At 33.2% G+C, this 21,783-nt stretch overlaps 1 protein-coding gene across 2 annotated transcripts; it reads left to right on the top strand.

Annotated features, from left to right (window-relative positions):
• Positions 1 to 8,836: 8,836 nt before the first annotated feature.
• LOC112024176 (probable transcription factor At4g00390) lies at positions 8,837 to 16,198 on the top strand. Of its 2 annotated transcripts, XM_024056822.2 has the most exons (3): positions 8,839 to 9,891; positions 14,028 to 14,065; positions 15,915 to 16,198. In XM_024056822.2, exons 1-2 carry the CDS (start codon positions 8,965 to 8,967, stop codon positions 14,031 to 14,033), a joined length of 933 nt encoding a protein of 310 aa, XP_023912590.1. In that variant the 5' UTR covers positions 8,839 to 8,964; the 3' UTR covers positions 14,034 to 14,065; positions 15,915 to 16,198. The 2 variants fall into 2 exon arrangements, with proteins under 2 accessions (XP_023912589.1, XP_023912590.1); XM_024056821.2 differs by lacking the exon at positions 14,028 to 14,065 and having other exon boundaries at positions 8,837 to 9,891.
• Positions 16,199 to 21,783: the final 5,585 nt, after the last annotated feature.

The raw sequence follows: 21,783 nt of genomic DNA, 5'->3' as shown, positions 1-21,783 counted from the left end.
AAACGCTGGGAACACTACAAGATATTAATTCTAATAAGACAAGCATTATAACCATGATAACAAAATTAATTTAATTATAAAATAATTTTAGTCTAGATTTCCTATCTAGGTCCTAATAAGCACAAAATGTATACGCCAAAAACTTAAAAGGGGAAAAGGACCTAAATAAATTTTATTTTTTGATAATGATGTAACAGAACTTCACTCAAATTAGTTGCACATCATAAAATATACCTAAATAAATTATTTTGTATAAACACTATAATTTAGCCACATAAAACACTCGTAGAGTTTGTGAAGTACTAGGGAGTCATTTAGCCACAACCAAATGGATACAAAAAAGAAAAGCTTTAGAGATTGATGTTTTTAAAAATTATTTTGTCCTTTTTGAAACGGTATTGTTTAGATTACGTCATTTGTACACCTCAAACACCGGACATGCCACACCAGCAGCAACTGCTCTTAGCCGTCCAGCTTTCAAAATCGATTTAGGTTCTATTCCTTCTCGTCTCAATTTTTTACGAACTGCTATATAATATATATGCGGACAGCATTTACACATTCCATAAAATCTTATTCTGATTGATTATCTTAATTGAGCGGCTTTATATTAGTGAGTGTAGGTGAGGATGAGGATGAAAACGTGTCGAAGAAGAGAGTAAAAAATATCTATGTAACAGTTTTTATAGATATGTCAGTGAGCTGGGCATGAGCTAAGGGATAAAGTGTGTCATTATTACATCGCCTGCAAGGCTATTTTCAATAGCTGCACCGGCACGGCATCTAAAGTCCAAAAAGCTCAAAGCATCTGACAATCTGATTAGAGCCTTGTAGAGGCTCAACCAAACCCCTCAACCTGGTTCATATTCTTGAAAACGAACTTTGCTTTGTCATACGAATCGAATGTCTCTAAGTGTAGCTTGACTCTGTGATCTGCTTTGTTTGTTCGTTTGCTAAGTATGTTCTGTGTGCATTGGACTCTGAATCAAGTCACCCGAATTCAAATCTCGGTGGGACCTTGCTATACATTTTCTTTATTATAAAAAAAAGTATTTGTACGGTAGTTTTAATGCAGTCACACCTAGCCGCACCTGTAGTCATTGCAGTTTGAGATTCTTATAGTAATTAAGTTCGACTAATTACATATCAAAAAAAAAAAAGTTCGACTAATTAGTAACATTGACACATTGGATTAGCTAAGATGTTATTTTTTCAATGCTATTAAATCTTTGATTATCATGGTATTATGTGTTTAAATATTTCTTTTAATTGATCTTTCTTGCATTTGATTATGTAGTACTTTTTTGCTGACAGGCATGAGACTAGTGTTCTTACTAATTCATGGGTTGCAATTTCTAGCATAGTTAGATAGAAGCCACGACTTTTGCTGTTTGTGGTTTTGTGTAATTATGTACTCTCTGATGAACAACTTAAATTTCTTGGATTATTTAGAATCATTATGGTATGGTTATATGTAATTATATAGTCCTCTTACATAGTAACGTAGACTTCTGCGCTCAGTTGAAACTTATGATTATGTTCAGTTTATGTTGAATCTTCTATTATATTCTACCAGTGTAAAAGATGTGTTAAAAGCTTGACCCTTCCATCTGCTTTGATTGAAAGAAAAAAATAAAATTAAGTAGTTTTAATGCAGTCACAGCTAAATACATTGTAGTCATTGTAGCTTTAGATTCTTAAGTATGACTAATTAACATCTTTGACACATTAGATTAACTAAGATGCTATTTTCAATGCCATTTAGCTCTTTGATTATCATGGTATTTTGTGTTTAAATATTCCTTTTAATTTATTTTTCTTGTATTTGATTATTTAGTACTTTTTTTTTAATATATTTTTGTTAACAAGAATGAGACTAGTTCTATTATTTTGAGAGGTCACATTTTTAGACCTAATTCAAACTTACCCACATGGACAAAGAGAAAGAGAGCTAGTTAAATTGTTCAAATTTAATAGAATTTGGAACAATCTATATTTTTTAATAATAAGATTGGATTAAGAAGAGATACAAACCTATCTTTTTAGAACTAATCCAAATCTATCTTTTTCAGTTCTTAAGCAAGTGCACCAAATTCTCTCTCTCTCTCTCTCTCTCAGTTGATTGAGTAGACTGAAATAGACCAAATAAATCGAAATGGACCAAAACAGACCGAATTGTACTGAAATGGATATGAGAACATGATCATACAATATTTGAAGTTTTTTTTAAGATGCAATATTTGAAGTTTTGAACAATAGAGAGAGCATATAACCAACAAATGCATCAAAATATAATTTAACATGTAATTCCTAATTGAAACCTAGTCCTCAACATCCACAAGATCAAAATGAATCTCAAAATTGTTATTCAATTGACGATGCTTTACCCTTTAAATTAAAGAATTTATATTTACTTATATATTTTAGGAAAGGAACAATAAATCCAAAAATAATAATAAAAATAGATTTTTATTTAAAAGAAACTCAACACTACATTGTTTTTCATGAAAAATTACTGACTTCTTTTTTTTTCTTTTTTCTTTTTTTTTTCTAGTTACAATCTAAGAGCATTCAATATGATGATTGTAAAAATTGGGTTTGGTTTCTGTCTAGTGGCCAGTGCTATTGGACAGAAGCTGAGTCTGTAAAAATTTTAGTTTTTAGCAAATCAAAAACCTACATTATCTATTTTTACTACCCCACTTTACAATACACCTAAATACTCAACATCAATTATTTTAAGGTCCGGTTAATGTGTGCCCTTAGGGCACACATTAAACTTTTTATTTTTGGAAATATTTTTTCGAAAATTGAAAAAGTTGTAATTACTTTTTCAATTATCGAGAAAACTTTTTTCCAAAATGAAAATTAATGTGTGCTCTAAGGACACACATTAATAAAATCTATTATTTTATTTTTTACCACTTTATTTAAATATTATTTTTTTAATTATTTTTTAGTCTTCCCTCCACCCAAGTACCCTAGGTATTCTAGGGTTCTGAATCCCCCCAATGAAACTATTGAGTGTTGTTTTCGGTTGCAAGGTCAGGGTGAAGAGAGATGGCCAAGGGCCACAAGGCAACGGCCTTAAAAGTAGTGGGGTGAAATGACTTTTTTTTGTCCTGTGCAGGATATTATGGTACTGATAATGTTGATTTACCTTCGCAGCATTAATCCCATACTGATCCTGCACTTCATCAAGCAGGGTATTCTAGGGTTCTGAATCCCCCCAATGAAACTATTGAGTGTTGTTTTCAGTTGCAAGGTCAGGGTGAAGAGAGATGGCCAAGGGCCACAAGGCAACGGCCTTAACAGTAGTGGGGTGAAATGACTTTTTTTTTGTCCTGTGCAGGATATTATGGTACTGATAATGTTGATTTACCTTCGCAGCATTAATCTCATACTGATCCTACACTTCATCAAGCAGGGCAAGACCCAAGGAAAAGTGCTTAGTGGAAGCAAGTTCTAACCAGCTAGGGAGAATTTTGAGCCATTTTCATGTAATGCCTGGACCCTTTGAAGTAGAAATTGTAATCCAGAAAGGGCCTGCAAACAAGAAAAATCACATACTTATGCACTCATTGGAGGGGATAAGGTTTAGTATTGATGGATAATCAACTCGTTCATACAAATACAGACATGCAGATAGACAGAAGTTAAGGCTCCATGAGACGGATTTCAAAATCCATGATTAAATTTAACAAATAAATTAAATAACAATCTATCAATTTAATTCACAGATTTAATACTCAGTGTTCTGTGCAACTAGCTGTGTTTGGATCAAGTAAAATATTTTTTGAAAAATATTTATTTTTTGAAAATGCTATTTTCGAAAAAAGAAAATATATTCAAACTGTTTGGCTATTCTAGAATTCGTTTTACGAAAAATCAATTTTGGTGTTTGGTTCGTTCAAACATTTTATAGAAAATGCTTTACATAGCCAAGCCATCTAATTTTTTATACACTTCCTTAGTTGTAAACATGTGGAAAATGAATCAATACCTGCCCTTATTCCTTATTGCCTATTGTTTGTTCTTCAACCCAATTCCACACTCACATTTTTCCACCAACCAAACAGACCAAAAAGAAACAAAACTCAGGAAAAAAAAAATTCATCAAATTCGATCAAATTGAGAGAAGAAAGAAAAAAGAGAGAGGTGACTAGGACCTAATTATAACAGTAGTCAGATGCCAGTCACATACCAATTCCTGTCCATCAAGGCTGACTTTTTTTGTATTAAGTACCATCAAGGCTGACATACACTGAAGAAGGGTCAAAATCAACTGCAGTGACATAAGGTTTAGCATTATTGTAGTTAACAACACTAAGACCTAATTAAACAGTAGAACTTTGATAGTGGTAAATGTACTTTACTGACATTTTCCCCAGCCTACCCACTTTTTCTTTTTCCTTTTAGAAAATAAAATTCTTTTGTTTGATCTATGATCTAACATACTTATTTAAGAATAAGAAAATGAAGAAAAAAAAGCTTTGATTTAATTTCTTTTCTGTTTTCATCTCTTTTTTTTTTCCCCCTATTAGTGTTAATTTTTATTTTAGTTGTGGTAGAAGAAAATATATATATATATATATATATAGAAAAATATTATGATTAGAAGGAATTATGGTCTCTTTATCTGGCCGATACCATTATAAATCCTTTTATCTGGCCGATATCAGCCTAACGACGTCAGATCGAGACTTGAGATGATATCCTGCATTGGCAAGCCCTAAGCCCATCTGCTCATTGAGAGCGTCTACGCTACCCTATACCCTAAAAAGGTTAGGGGGGCACTGATGGGGAGTCAACCTATAGTTGATTAAATAGTCTCAGGTCACCCTGCCCATGTGGATTGTCATTCCTCCCTATATGAAAGCAATCATAGGAATGACGACCTCGCCTTCCTCCCTATTTGTGACTATTTGGTCTGGAGCATAGTATTGCAGGGTTACTCCTTGTGGAATATGGTATTTAGCCCTAAAACCGTCCATACCAGTATCAAAATCTACTAGGTGCTTAAATCTACCCATCTGGTCAAGCTAAAAGGAAGTGGGTGGAGTTTTTTAAAGAAAGAAGATGAAGAATGAAGGGTCAAGAAGACTGGCCGAGGAGAAAACAATCTAGAAACAAAATAAGAAATGAAAACTTACGGGGAAGTGAACAAGTAACACTCTGGGAAGTTCTCGAAGGATTGAGAGTTCTTGAAAGGCTAAGTGCTCTTGAGAGTTTGGAAGTTTCTGTAAAGTGAGAAAAAGCAAGCCCTTTGTACACCTTATATATAAGGGAGAATTGAGTGGGAGTTATCCCGCTCAAAATTAGGAAAAAAATATCCACTGTTGGATTAGCGTCTCACCGTTGGATGCAAGGAACAAAACACCGCCGGGAGCAATTAATGACGCCTCGCAGGCTCCGAAGCGCCAGTAGCAATTATGAAGGCCGTAAAACGGAACTCCCACGTGTGCAAATCAAAGGGAAAAATAATATTAGCACAAGAAAAATCAAAACCCCACTTTCTCCTCGGATGGAAGGGAAAAAATCGTAGTTTTAAGGGGCTATTGTAGGGTTAAGGGCCCAGATTGTATATGGGCCTTGGGCCTTGACCGAGATCATAGTAGCCCAAGGACAAATGAATGGTGCCGGATGGGTCAAGCTTAGACTCTAATGTGTGAGATACGAAGGGGAGGGTGGTCCAAGGGGGAATGTCTCCTCGGGTAAGCTAATCACGGCACAAGTGTGCATCCCAAAGTTCAAGGTAACCTTCTAGGAAGCTCTAGTGATAGGGACGTGCATCTCAAGTGTATCAGAGAGCGGAAGTTAGGAAATGTCTAAGGAAAAGCTGCTGCCACCGCATTGAATGCCCTACATCTAACTTTTTGGCCGCATTTATATGGAGAAGACTCCTGAACAATACTGCCTTGACTACCACAACTCAAAGAAAGCCAGAGAGGGTGTTTGATGGGACAAGCACTCAAGTAGTGGCTTAGATGATCAACAAGTGAAAAGCCAAGATCATTAGGGGGAGATATATAATGGAAGCAACCCTTGAAGGGAAGGGGATCGAAAAATCAAGAAAGAAACATTGTAGTAATCTAGAACCAGACTTATAATCAAATTTCAAAAGCAATACACAAGAATCAGTCTCCTTGGACTCCGCCGAGGACGTTTTTCCTTAGAGAAAGTTCGCTATTTTCCTTTCTTTGTCATCAAAATGTGTTGATTTGCTGTTTGATTCATTAAAGCCAAGTTTTCCAACTCATTCTTTACAAATTTATTGTTTTGGGCTCTTTGCGCCTTAGTCCATATACTTTTTGGGCTAGGAGTTCAAAATGGGTTTATACACATACATATGTATTTGTGTGTGTGTGTGTGTATATATATAAGAGCTCTAAATCTCATGTGAAAAATCTTTTCAAATAAAAAGAAAAATTACAAGACAGCTCTAAAAATATTCACTATAAAAATAGAGATTACAACTTTCAAATTTATGTTAAACTTGATTCTACAATAAATTGTATATATATAAATAAAATTTAAGGAGTGTATATAATCTCACCACAAAACTAGTAGCAATTTTTTTTTTTTTGAACACTTCAACTCTTTAAGGTTGTAGCATGCACCTAAAAAAAAAAAAATCCTCCAGGAAAAATCTACTAATTTATTTTACTTTTGTGTAGTTTGAGAAACATACAGAATTTTGTGTAGCATGAAAATGGTGTGTATGTGAGTGTAAACCACTCTCTTATTCTCCCTTGAACACATACATATAAACTGATTGAGATACTACACTTCTTGGGCATAAGTGAAATTGAAGTAAATATTAAAAGTGTTTCCAAGTAGAAGTAGATTAGTTGATTTTGTAGATTATAAATTATAAACTATAGATAGATAGATTTTTTTTTTTTGGGAAAGGTTATATAGATAGATAGATATATAGAATATAGAAGTTGAAGGTTTAAAAAAAATAAAATAAAAAATTCCACTTATAAGGTGCCTTCGAAACTCTACACCTCCATGTGGACCTCTGAACCAATCATAAGAGTTCACACCTGAAAGCTCGAATTTGTGTGAATACACAAGAACTTGTTTAGACTCCCAATTAAAAATTACTGTTAGATTACTTTTACTCTAACTTAAATAAAGTGTGGAATAAGAGTAAATGCATGCAAACAACTAATAAAACTATTCTAAGCCATATTTATCAAATATCAACAATAAAATGAAAGATAAAAGAGTAAGGAAAAAGGATGCAAACACAAGATAATACCGAGACGTGTTATCGAAGAGGAAACCGAAGACTTCAGCGAAAAACCTCACCGCTGCCCTCCAAGCAGTAAATTAATCCACTAGAGAACAAGTTGGAGTACATGAATAACAAAAGACCCTCCAAGCCTAGTCTACCCCATTTACTTGAGCCTTCCAATCTCTTGCTACCAATTGGCTTCTCAGAATCTTGTCTTCTCTAACTTTCCTGGATCTCACAATTCAACCCGATTGCATCCGCTAACGATTGACTTCTTCCAATACTTCCCAGTAGCACCAAAATCTCACTTTACACTCAGATTGGGTGTGATAAGTGTTTAAGCTATCAACTTCTTAAGGATTTGGATATGGAGAGGTAGGAGTAGAGGAAAACCACAAGGAAATGAATAGATGATTGTGGGTATAACAATTTTTAACTCTCGAGTATATTTTTTAGGATTTTCTCTCTGAAAAACACTTATTACAATATAGGGGTAATGAGGGTACATATAGTGTGGGTAAAGACTTGACAAAGCAAACATGGCAAAATAGCCAAACAAAATGTTTCGTGAGTATTTCGTAGGAAAGTCTTACCCGCGAGACACTCGCGAAAACTCCAGGCTGTAATGACTTTTCGCATTCTAGTCATGTGCTCTACATGTGGCTATTTCGTGAGATAGCTTCTTGTGAACTTTTCGCGAAATCCACTTGTTTTTCACTTTAAGTTTGAGCATTCACAGTCTCTCATACACAACTCTTACAATTAAAAACCTCACATAAATACCGAAAAAAATGATTGAATAAAATTACAATTAAATTTGGCACGGAATCAAAGCCAATACATAATAGTTGTGAATTACAATTTTACAACACCCCATGCCTCTAGGCACAAAGCCCAATTTTAAAAATTTCAAGCTTTTTAGCTTCCACGAATGGTACCCAAAGGTCAAGAATGTGAGCGTTTGGATTGTGATAAAACTTGCGGCTGCATTTCCAAAATCACATTCTTTTTTTCCAGGCGTGTGAGGGAGTAAGTGGTTACTGTGCGGCTATTGTTCATTAAACAGTATTTGTTGACTTTTTGTTTATGAACAGTGCATCTGTGCACTGTTCATGGACTCACAATTTTCACTTTTTAATAACTTTTTCGTTAAAAATAGGTCTCACGGTGTTATTTACATATTTAAAAATTATTTTACTATAGTATTTTCAGTTTTCAACTGTATTCAAACAGACCCAATGTAAGCGTTTGGATTGTGATGAAACTTGCGGCTGCATTTCCAAAATCACGTTTTGGACTTTTTTTTTTTTAGGCGCGTGAGGGAGTAAGTGGTTACTGTGCGAATACTGTTCAATGAACAGTAGTCGCACTTGTGAACTTTTTGTCATAAACAGTGCATTTGTGCATTGTTTATGAACCCATAATTTTTACTTTTTAATAATTTTTTCATTAAAAATAAGTTTCATAATATTATTCATATATTTAAAAATTATTTTACTATCATATATTTAGTTTTTAATTTTTAATTTTTAGCTGTATCTAAACAGATCCAGTAAGTCTTAAAACTAAATATAAAATGGCCAGAACTCACTTCTCTTTTCTCCTTCGCATCGTCAAATACAAGTACAACTCTACAAGTACAAATACACCACGGATTCACAAAACCCTAACATCATAATAATAAAAAAAAATTCCAAAACCCTAACAAATATCTCTCTCTAATGGCTCAGAAACAACGCCCATCTCATCGGGATGATCCACCGGCTGTTTCATCTTCTAATGAAGAAGAAGAAGAAGAAACTTTCTCTGATGACGACGAAGAAGAAGAAGAAGAAGCAGCAGGAGGAGAAGAAGAAGAAGGAGGAGAACAAAGTTCATCTGAAGAAGAAGAACCATCCACTCCACCGAGGAAACCCTCTTCTTCATCATCCGGGTCAAAAGCCAAACCCAGGGAACCGGAATCGACTCCGGTAAAAGCCACACACGCCAGATCCACGAGATCCTCCATCATGAAGAAGAAGCGTCCAAACAGTGAAAGGGATGCGACGCCGTCGAAGCGGGTCAAGAAGAAAGACCCAGACCCGGAACCAAAATCTCAGGGCGGTGCGGAAGAGAAGAAGCTTTTCCAGAGGCTGTGGAGCGATGACAATGAAATAGAATTACTAAAAGGGATGCTTGATTACCGAGCTATACACGACTCGGATCCCGCCGCAAATGGCGCTGCGTTTTACGAGTTCGTTAAGAAGAGTCTCCACGTGGAAGTTACGAAGGCCCAACTGGTGGATAAGATGAAAAGGTTAAGGAAGAAGTACAGCAATAATGCTGGGCGAGGAAAGAAAGGTAAAGACCCAACCTTTTCGAAACCCCACGAGCGAAAGACATATGAACTGTCGAAGAAAATTTGGGGCTGCGCTGCCGCTGATGGGGTTTCGGGGAAATGTTTGAATAGGATCTTAAGCTTTAATAAGAATGTGGTGTTGGAAGAGAGGTTGATAAAGAAAGGACTTGAATTGATTGGTCAACAGAAGAGGCTGGAATTGGAGGAGAGGTGGAAGAGGGTGGAGTTGGCTGAGTTGCAAATGTATGTCACTCAGGCCGAGTTGATTAGGGATCAGGCCAGCTTGATACTCGAGGCATACAAAGGCCAGGTAAAGTTGTTTGTTTTGTTTCCTCAAATTGTTTGTTAGTTTTTCCGATTATGCAATTTTCTTTATTGAACTTCTGATGATGCCCTGTCAGTCTCTATTTGAAGACTCAGCCTCTGTGATTTGCTGACTTTGTCCAGAGGAATCTTAGCCTTAATACCAAAGATTTATTCCTTGATTTTGGTGGATTACAGTTATGCAGCTATAATGATCTTTTGAAAGATGTACCCCAAATATTGGTTTGCTATATGGCAAGCTTGATGAGGTAGATAGGAAAAGATTTTGGGATTAAAGAGTATTTAAAATTTGGAATATTAGAATTAGGAGTAGCTCCTAGCAACTATGCTATCATCCTTGTTTGTAGTTTGGCTTTAATATTTTGGTGTTACTGTCGATAGTATTATTGTTTGTAGTTTGGATTTAATATTTTGGTGTTAGTGTCGATAGTATTATTCAAAGTGTCTGTACTCTGCTGGCTGTGAGCTTTTGCTTTGTTCGTAATGTTTATGCTCTTTAGCTTTGTTTATGCTAATAAGTGGTAGGATGTTATGAGAGGACATACAAGTAATTCAAGTTGTGAATTTAAATTAAAGTCAATAACAATTTATCACTCCTCTGATGTGTTGGAAAAATGTTATGAATATAACACTCCTCAGCTAACAATTCCCAAATTTAAAAATTAAAATGAGTTTGAAAGCAAAATATTTAATAAGGAAATATATATTATAATAAAACTAGTAAGGCATGCAATTTTTATTGTTTTAAAGTCCCACTAACTTTTGAAAAAGTATCATAATCAACTAATATTGACTTTTGCCAAACTAGTATTGACTTTGTCAACTCATTATGCGAAAAAAATGTTTATTATTATTATTATTAAAAAAAAAAAAACTATCGGGTAGGGTATTGTCCGTACCCAACCGGTTGAATTTAGATGCAAGAAATGCCCATTCCCAATACCTGAATTTCCTATTGGGTAGGGTAAACCCAAAAACTTATGGCTTGTTTGGAAGTTTAGAGAGGGAGGAGAGTAGAGGGGAGTAGAGGGAAGGGGAGTAGTGGAGAGGAGAGTAGAGGAGAATGATTCACCTCCACCTTATTTGGATGTTTTTAAAATTAGTAAGGAGGAAGGGAGTAATTAGCCCTTCCCCTTGTGTAATTTTGTTAATATAATAAGGGTAAATTAGGTAATTTACTTGGTCAATAGTTTATATACTCTACTCCCCCTCCAAATCTCTCCAATTTGGGAGAATTAAAATTGGGAGGCTAGAGGGAGTCCAAACCCCTCCAAACTCCTCCAAACCCCTCCTCCTCATTCTTTAAAAAACTTCCAAATAAGGTAATTGCATTACTCTTCCTCCCTCTACTCTACTCCCCCTCCTTTTTTATACATCCAAACATGCCATTAGGGTTGAGTAGGGCCTGATGGTAGGTAAGGCAAGAATTACAAATATCTAATATTTGCACTACTCCAAATTGATTTAGGAAACTTTGAATTTTTTTTTTTTTTTGAAAGATTTGAAAAAATACTTTTTTTTTTTTTTTGAAAGATTCGAAAAAATACTTTTGGAATCCCATATTCAGGTTAAATATCTAAAAGCTAGATAGGAATGATGGTAAATGTGTTGAGAGATGTAAGCACATGTTGCAGTCAGTGGACCTTTAGATATCCTCAAATTTGAAGGTGCAATTTTTATTTTTAATAAAAAAAAGTTACTTCTTTAAATTTTGTTATTTTTTAATTTTCTATTTTCATGGTTTAGAATTACTATTGTTTGAACTATTAATATACCATTATGGATGTTTCACATTTCAAATATAGTACTCGAGCTTTTTTTATTTAAACAATTAATCCTTGAACATTAGATTTTTAACCGGTCTAACACCATGTTAATGTTTTTGGTTAACACATTCATGATATAATTCATAATGTTATGCGGATATATTAACACCAGCCTCATTCAACGCGTGTAGTTCAAAGTTTTTATTTTTTTTGTGCTACAATTTTCCATTCATTTCAATTCAAGTTTTATGCATTAGTTTAATGAGATTACGTATTTGCCAATCACCAAAATAGCTAGGTGTTAGATTTGATTTAGCCCCAAAAACTTAACCTCAGATGTGTGTATAATTGTGAATTTTTTTTAATTCTAGTCATGCATACGCACAAGGTTATAGACTAATATTAGATTAACATTAGACTTTCTTTTCATTTCAAATTCTTCAATGTGGAGATATATATATATATATATATATATCAAGTAACTCATAATTGTTACCAAAATCATACGGTTCTTTTGCTCTATTCTTCTCTCCTTCTACCTATAACCTTGCAAGTATGTATTTGTTTACTCTACTTTTTTTTTTCCATCAAATTGAATAGATTTTGTGTATTTTTTGTCAATTGTTTAAGCTAATTTCCTTAAGTTTAATCCAATTTAGAGAATTGTTACATATTGCATACTTTTATTTTTGTTTGTATTTAATTTTTTATTATTAAACTGTCAGTTTGATTGTTGAGAAAATATATAAGAAATTGAACTTTCATGCATGTCTAATTAACTAAGAAATTAATTTTTGAGTCCAAACACAATAAAACCACAAAATATACAGTCAATATTTTCTTTTTTTCTTTTCTAGGGTTTTCTTTTTCTTCTTGGCAAGTAGAGCTAATATTTAGGCTTTTCTTTTCTTTTTTGTGTTTTGTGTGTATAGATGTTGAATGTTTAGGCTTTGTAGTGACGTGTATTAATTTATTTTTTTATACGTTCTTTCGTATTGTGTTGTTTTATATTTTTAAGAATGTATATAATTTTTCTTCTCCTATATTTTTAAGTTGATAAAAATCTTAATTTGATTATAATCCAAATTCTTCATCTAATCATTTTCTTAATACATAAGTTATAAAAGAAATATTAATTAAAAAGAAGAAGAAACATAGTACATATTAAAAAGGAGGTAGATTAGGTATATATATATATATATATTTAAATTATATTACTACATGTAAAAATTGCAGAATTTTTTTTTAGATTTATAAAAAAATAGATATAAATTTTTTTTCCTTATCTTCATCTCCTATAATTTTTAAGTTAATAAGAATCTTAATTTGATTACAATCCAAATTCTTTATCTAATCTTTGTCTTAGAGTTCGTTTGGAAACAACTTATTTAGCTAAAACTATTTTTTTTTTTTTTTTGCTAAAAGAATTATAAATAAAGTTAAAAGGTAGTTGAAATTGTACAATAGGATCCATGAATAGTATCAAAAAGTGCAACGAGAACCATGAATAGTAGCAAAAATAAGCTAAATAGTAAAAAAAAGCTAGCTTATTAAGCCAGTGCCAAACACACTTAAAGTAAAGGTTTAGGTCCATCTAATCCTTTTTTTATTTATTTATTTATTTATTACTACACGTTAAAGATAGAAATAGCTTCTTTTGGTTTTTTATTTTTTATTTTATTTTTAACATTTATTTATCATCAATAATTTTTTTATTTTGTTTTCTAATAACTAATAAGTACAGAACTATGTTTTTACACTATTAGTATTTTACTAGCCTTAGGTTTCTCTTCACTTCCAAGTTCTCTATTTCCATACCTTCTCTGTATCTTATTATTTTTAAATTAATTAAAAATATTAAATATCATTATAATTTAAAATTCTAAATTTGTTAGACCTCTTTCAAGTTGATAACTTGATATATCATCTATTGTTTGGAGAAGAGAAACCCATGCCAATATATACATCCTCAAATCTCCCCGTTGATAACTTGATATATCATCTATTTTTTTTTTTTTTGGAGAAGAGAAACCCACACCAATATATAAATCCCTGAATTCCTAAAGCAGCCGGTTTGCATTTCTCTTATTTTTTAAGAAACTTTTTTTTTATTATTTTTTTTTACAGGGTTTACTTATTTTCTCCTGTTTCTCAAGCTTCTTGCGGTTTTTAATTATAGAATTCAAATTGTTTGAAGACATAGTTGATTGAAGTTTAATTTGTTTTGGCTTACCATTATGTTTTGATTTGGACGATTTGCACAATTACATCTTATCGTTGTGGTTTGTTTAAAAGCTTTTTGTTGCTTGCTTTTGTAAATATTGTATTTAGATCTAATTTTGTGCTAAATATGCAGGTTTGATAAACCATTGTCTATACCTATTAATGCTAAAGGTATGTTTTATCAATAGAAATAGATTATTTTGATACTTTGTTAAATGATTTTGTTGTCGACCTCGCATGAATAACTAAAGAATTATTTGGATTAAACTCTTCACAGTTTACATATTTATTGCCAATATATTTGTACTTCTGACGTTAAATTAAAAATTATATGTTCTATGCTTCTATTTTTGTTATATGAGAAAATTTAACTTTTTTGAACTTTTAGCATGCATCAAGTGATTACCGATTAGGGTTTTTTTTTTTTGGGTGTGCGCGCGCGTGCGCGCATCACGTTAACATTTTATTAAAAAACAAGTCTATTTTTTTCATATATTATGTCATTTTTTTTTGTATATTATTTTTTCATTTATTATTTCTTGATTAATTCTTGATTAAGCTATGCATCGCATGGGAATAATACTAGTTATAATATATATTTCCTTATTAAATATTTTGGTTCCAAACTCATTTTAATCCTTATATTTGGAAATTGTTATTTGGGAAGTGTCACTTTCACAACATTTTCATAACAAATCATAGATGGTAGTTGTTATTGGTTCTAATTATTTAAATTACTTTTTTGTCCTCTCATAACAACCAATATCAACTTACTACTTAGAATTTGTTATAAAAGTATTGTGAAAATATTGTGGACATAGCATTTTTATTGTTATTTACACTTATAATATATTACCAAGACTGACAACTCTAACCTTCTAAAAATTAACTTGTCTAAGTAAATGTTTACCATTGATTAGTTTTTTTTTGGGAAAGCACATTGTCAAAGCAGCAAAGAGATGGAAGTTATAGCTAATATTTAATCTCATTGAGCATGACTTTTAAATTGGATTCCATAGTCTATATGCAGCAATATGTCCACAAGTTGTTTCTTTTAAATTTACTTTTAAAAATATTAGTGATGTTTTACTAACTATTTAAATGCTTTTTTCAGTACATTTGGGCCTGCATAACATAATGTATCTTGAGAGCTCAGTCAAGGGAATCATATGGTCATGGGAAGTAAACAAAAAAAAAAAAAAAAAAACTTTTACAGATAACAAAGACTTCAAGAAGAATTATAATCCAAACATAAGAGTGGTACATTCTATAATATAAGGAATAAAAACATAGTCATGGATTTCCATAATGGTTTGTCAGTAATAATTTTTGTTCAGCACAGTTTTACAATTTTCTTACCTACGAAGGATTCGTGGACATATATGGTTCTTAAGACCTCTACGAAAGCATGAATTTGACTTTTGCTTGTATGGAGAGAAATAGACTAATAACAGTGTGGACATGGCATTTTTCTTTAAGTAATAGACTAATAGCAGCTAGTTTTAAAAAAAAGTCACTACTTGAGGTTTTTTTCTTTTAATTTTTTAATTATTTTTTATTTTTATAAATTAATTGAAAAAGAGTTGTTATGGAAAATTTATATATTTTGACTATTGGTTGAGTGTGCAAGTGTTCATGGCCAAGGATTGACAGGTGGCTATTGGCAATTATTATTATTATTTTTTAATGACTTGGCGATGGTTTGTGTTATGCTTTTATATTTACGTTGAGTCGTTTTTTCAACTTGTTCATATTTTTTTTTTCTTGATTAGGTTAGACTAGTCATGTATTCTTCAAAAACTGTTTTTAATGTGGTTGGGACAATAACAAAAGGGAAATCATGTAACTTTAGGTGAATATAATGAAATTAAACTGTTATGTCAGAGGAGAAAAAAAAACTTTAGGTGAATATAATGGAATTAAACTTTTATGTCAGAGAAGAACAAAAAAAAAAACTTTAACTTGTACTTTTGTTTATTATTTTTCCTCCCCTGAGATTGTGTTTTATATTTTTGGACAGGATATTGCGAGGCTATCGGGCAACATTTTGGACAGTATTTTGGATAGAATTTTGGACTAGTATTTTTGGACAGCATAGATGACTTGGACATTTTCGTAGTTAACAATTTAGAAAATTGATTGCCCAGCTTTGTAGCAACTCTTTTGAAAATCTTTTGTAACTAATGAAGTTGATGAATACTCAATGTGTGTAAGAGCATCTCCATACTGTTTGGAGAATGAGGAGAATGAACAGTAGTTTGTATCTTTTAATTACTCAATTTTTCAAATATACTTTTCAACATATTTTCTATTTTATTTAAATATTATTTGTTTATTTATTTTTTATTATCATTTATTCTTTTTATATTTATTTTCAACAATTATATTTTTCAATGAAATTGGTTATATTTACAATATATTTTGCAATACTTTTACAAGAATTATAACAAAATTTTATATGAAAAATTGTTATTAATTTTAATTTGAATCTACTACTGAAATTATATTTTTACTCATTGCTAATAATAATATATTATTTAAGATTTATTGTAAAAATATTGTGGTAGTATTTTCATTCTTTCGTTCTTATGTTTTTTTTTTTTTCTCGTTTTTTCTGCACCGCATAGTATACTCATATATCTCATCTTCTCATTTTTTTTTTCTCTACTTTCCACTTGTTTCCAAAACCTCCCTCTCTATTTCTTTCTCTGGCTCTCTCATTTTCTACTCTTTTTCTTTTCTTTTTCTACTATTATCTTTAAACACATACAAACACGCATGGAGAGAAAATAGAAATCGCCCTTGCTCCACCACACCACCATCGCTGCTCCTCACAATTGCTGCTTCACCACACACATACGTCTTTATTTTTTTTTCTTGATCTTTTATTGTTGTTCTAATTTTTTTTTTCTTTCTATTCTTGATCTGTTCTTGTTTTGATTTTAGATTTGTTGTTTAAATTAAATTAGTTTTTATAAGAGCAAGAATTGTTTTGTGAGAAGAAACAAAGAGAGAGTGTAAGACCCAAAAACAAATCAAAGAAGAAAGAGAAAGAAGTGATAAAATATTAAGTGCTGGAATTTATTAGCTCTAGAATTACTACGGTTATTCGAGTAGCAGATACCATCAAGCAAACTATAACTGATTTAATGAGCTATTCGCAGTTTCACAGTTTGAATTAGTTCATACTTACACATGCATGGCTTAATTTTTGAAACAAGTATACGACTATTGGCAGGATCAACCAGGTAGCATTCCTCGTCGATGCCGGCACCGCCCAGAGGCCCTGGCTCACCTGAGGATAAGAAAGGGCGCAGACGAGCACGATGATCGTGCGGGGCAGAGCAATGACGCTCGCTTGGTACATTGGCAAAGGGGGCCGGAGGCCCCAGACCCACATGGTGTTCTGTATCCGAGGCCATAAGCATGCTCACGTGGTCCACATCGGCAACGCGGAGGCCGCAAGGCACGCGTGGGACACGAGGACGGCTTTGAGGTCCTTCCGACACCTGTGAGAGATTGCGCCTCCGGCCTGTTTTTATGATATGTTGGGCCAAACCCACGTGAATGGGTGAAGTCGTGTTATTACTTCTCAAAATGGAGGTTCGACTAGTTATATTTTTTCCTTTAGATTAAGGGTTTTACAATGGAGTCATAAGTTATTTAATTATTGGAAAAATAAGAAAACCATAATTGAAAAATTCATCATTTTATTAATTTAAAATTGAATTTACATTAAACATAGGAAATTACATAGCTTTGGTCCTAGATATAATCTAAGATAAAGTACATTGCTTTGTTTGCTAGTTACAATCTAGAAATTGAAAATTATAAGGATAAGCATTTGATCTACTAACCCTTGATCTAAGTTCGGAGGCTATGTTACAAGGTGGGAAGGTGTTAGGCACCCACCTTGCTCGGTGAAATCGGTCTTCTAAATTATGGTGGCCAAGAATCATATCATATCATCCAATATGTCAATCAATCAATTTGCATATAGAATTTGAAGTGTGTGTATGTAATAAACCCTAATTCAATTTATTAAGCACTTCATTTGGATTGAAAAATAAAATTCTAGTGAATGTGTGTGGATGGTGATAACCTAGATTCAAGGATTTGAAAGAATTATGAAACAAACATGTTTTTCATATTTTTGATGTAGATTTAAGATTAAAACTAGTGATATGCATGAACATGTGATGAACAACCAAGAATATGTGAAGAACATATAAGAACAATTAAAAACATTCAAACATATTCAAGGGAATTTAAATGATTACTATCATGCTTTAATCTTAAATCCTTATCATGGTAATACAAAAAACAATTAGGGAAAGAGATTATACCTTCATGCAAGATCCATACGGTGGAGAAAGAGACTCTTGGTGGAGGTTCTAAGGGTGGAGGAAAAAGAAAAGTTAGGAGAGGAAGAATGAGTCTCACTCAATACCTTGAGTCTCAGGAAGACCAAGATATGACAAGACTATTCTACTTCACTAGAACTCAAGAAAGTAGTTACTGTAACAGCTTGTAGAACCAACTTCGAAAAATCATATTTGACTCAATTTTGATCAGAATTGTCTCGTTCTTGTGCTCAAATTGAAGCCCCGGATGTCTGGTTTCTGTGAAAATTAACCTCATTCACAGATTCAAAATATTCTGAGAGATATTGATGAAATGGTGAGCAGAGGTCATTTGTTAGAAAATGGTTTCAGCGCAATTAATATTAATACATCCCAAATTAGTTTCCAATTAACATTAAATGGCTTCAATAACTCCCATTTCAGACTTAATTGGTTCCAAATTTACTCTAATTAAAAGATAATTACACAAATTACTTATTGAATAATTAATGTTTAACTATCTAATTAATTAGGTGTATGCAACCTCACCATAAAATGTAGTCCTAACCAATCAAATTATGACACATCATTGATTTCAAATTGATTACACCTATAACCAATTGAAATCAATTGTTGATAATCACATATGGTCGGACTCAATTTGTGATAGTACATTTTAGCTATTAAAACTTGATTTGATGATAACTTTCAATATGGTGGTTCGATTAAGGCTTATGACAAGCCGATTTAATCGTTACAACATCAAGATCATTTTGATGAAATGGGTCCAAGGATCTAATGGCTAGAATTAAGATGCATATTTTCAAAGTGAAAGTACCCTCTTACCCTCCATGTGAGGTTAAATGCGGGTTGTAAAATAGGGTGTCAACAGAATGCCCCTCATTGGCAGAGCTTGAAAAGCGAATGTCAATGTATGAAAGAGACACCTAACTTTGCAATAAGCATTTAACCGTGCTGAATGTATGATACATGTAGATAAAAATGTAGATGGTCATGTTATGGATCAAAATGTGGACCGAATCTTGAGGAAGATTGCCTACGTACCTTTTAGTGGGAGGATTAGGTCCAAACGTAGTTCATGCATGCAAACGTTTTTTTTGTTTTTTTTTTTTGAGAAAGAAATAAGTACAAGACATGCTTACCAGTGGTCACGACAAAATGAGGATTTTAGTCGTGATCTTAAATTTTGGACATGTTTCCCAGAGGTCCGATGGATTTGAAGTTTTGGACATGCTTCCAGAGGTCCGTGGATTTGAAATTTGGATGTGTTTCCTAGAGGTTTGATGGATTTGAAGTTTGGACGTGCTTCCCAAAGGTCCGATGGATTGAAGTTTGGACGTGCTTCCCAGAGGTCTGATGGAATTGAATTTTGGACGTGCTTCCCAGAGGTCCGTGGATTTGAATTTGGAAGTGCTTCCCAGAGGTCCGATAGATTGAAGTTTGGACGTACTTCTCAGAAGTCCGATGGTTTGAAGATTGGACGTGCTTCCCAGAGGTCTGTGGATTTAAATTTGGACGTGAAATTTGGTCCCTTAGCACAGTTTAGTCCTAAACGGTGTCAACAAGGACGATACTCTCTAACTCTCTTTTCTCTCTCCTCTCTCCTCTCTTATCTGTCATCCCTCTCCCGTGGATCTCAGACTCCACCATTAGATCACAAATTTGTTCAACCAAGTCATCCATTAAGTCCTCTACACCACTCTCCACCGAGAAACCAATGAAAACCCACTTGTGAAAAAGTAAAACAAATTTTGAAACTTTCAACACAATTGTCAACTTCTTCACAGCAAGTTCCAATTCAGTATTCAACTATCATTTCCAAACTCAATCCCATCACATTGTACACCTAAAGCCAATTTATCTAACAGTCAATCTAACTTAATCAAATAAATCAAACATCCCTAATTCAAAAACCAAACAAACCCCAGATCATATCAAAACCCACCCTTCGTTCTCCTCAAAAAGGAAATGCTCAAAATTTGAAACTTTCCGATGAAGCAAACAAAAAATCCGAACACCCAATTCGAAATCCAAATTTGGGAAAAGGGAAAATCATGAAAAACAAACCTTTGGATCGTGGCTCATGGCGGCTTCGGTTTGTTTCCAAGCTCTACGCACAGCTCCAGCGAACTCTGTGGCGGTGAGCTCCGGTTTGTGGTGTGGTGGAGGTTTGGGCAAGCAAAGGATGGCACAACCCAGAGGAGGAAGCAGAGGGATGGCAAGAACTCTTTCTTCTTCGAAATCGTTCTGCTCCGGTGATTTGTGTGGTGGTGGTGGAGGTTCGGCGTGAAGGAAGAGGTGAAGGCGTGAGCTTTTGTCTTCTTTCTTCATTTTGTCTGAGGGCTAGGTTTCTTTCTCTTCTTTCTTCGTTCTGTTTGGAGTCTGTTTGGAGAGGGGTTTTAAGTGTGAAGTTAGTGTTTTCCACGTGGCTATTTGCAATGTTTTCTCTTTATCCAAAACATTCATTAAGAACTACAGCATCTCTCGAGTGTCTTCAAACAAATATGGTATATGCAAACAGTTCACTAAAGATCACAACCATCCATCTGGAGAGGGTGGATCCTATCACCGTCCTTTTTTGGTCTTTTAGGTCTAGGTGCCAAGTTCCCACCCTTTCATTTCCTTGCTTACACCACAGTAGCACAGTTATCTAAGCTCCATAATAACTAAAAATTACAGCACTTGACTGAAATAAAAGAAAATGAACCAAATCAAAGAGTACAACTTTAAAAGTAAAAAACTAGCTGACTGACTGACCATAACGAGAAATGACAAGCATAAATGAAACTTTGTCAAATCAGAGCTACCAAATTCAACAAAGTTAGATTTAAATAATTCCAATACTTTCGTGCTGGTATATTTTTTTACTATACTTTGAGAAAATAAGATACTGATGTTAGTGTGGGTATATTAAAAAAAATTTGAGTTTTTACACAAATAATAATTAAGTCTATGACTTTATATCTGAATTTTCAAAAATTTTCTTGTTAGTTTCAAGACTCTTTATACGTGTGATCTCATTGTCCTAAGAGGCAGAGAGTTAAGAACAAAGCGTGCTTTGCTTTGGTTTTAAGGTTTTTTTTTTGTGTTTCTCTGGTAATTTGAAAGACAAGAATGGTTAAGATGGACTGACCCTCTTCTTTGAATGAATACGAAAAGTTTGTGATTCGGATGAACACTCTTAGGTTTGAATGAATCCGAAAAAATTGGTCATGATGTTTAGAAAAAAAAAAAAAAAAACATTAATTTTCTCTTTGATTTTACTTCAAATTTTGAAAAATTAAAAACGAAAAGGGCTCTCTCTGACTTGACCTGTCACTGCTATTGTGCAGGTTGTGATCGACAATGCCGTTCGGCCCACTGCGACTCTCGTCACGGTACGCCTCTCACGAAACCTCTCAAGCACGAAATCAATTTTTCTATGAAAACTTTTCCCAAAAAAACAAATTTGACTAATTGGGTTTTTCTGTTTTCCTTTTTTGCTTAATTTACATGTTGATAGTGCTAGAAGGCATGGAATTTTAC

Source organism: Quercus suber, unplaced genomic scaffold (genome assembly GCF_002906115.3).
Source record: "Quercus suber isolate HL8 unplaced genomic scaffold, Cork oak 2.0 scaffold_190, whole genome shotgun sequence".
Lineage (NCBI taxonomy): Eukaryota > Viridiplantae > Streptophyta > Magnoliopsida > Fagales > Fagaceae > Quercus > Quercus suber.
Note: the sequence above shows the minus strand (reverse complement) of the source record. Positions and strands in the feature narration are given on the sequence as shown.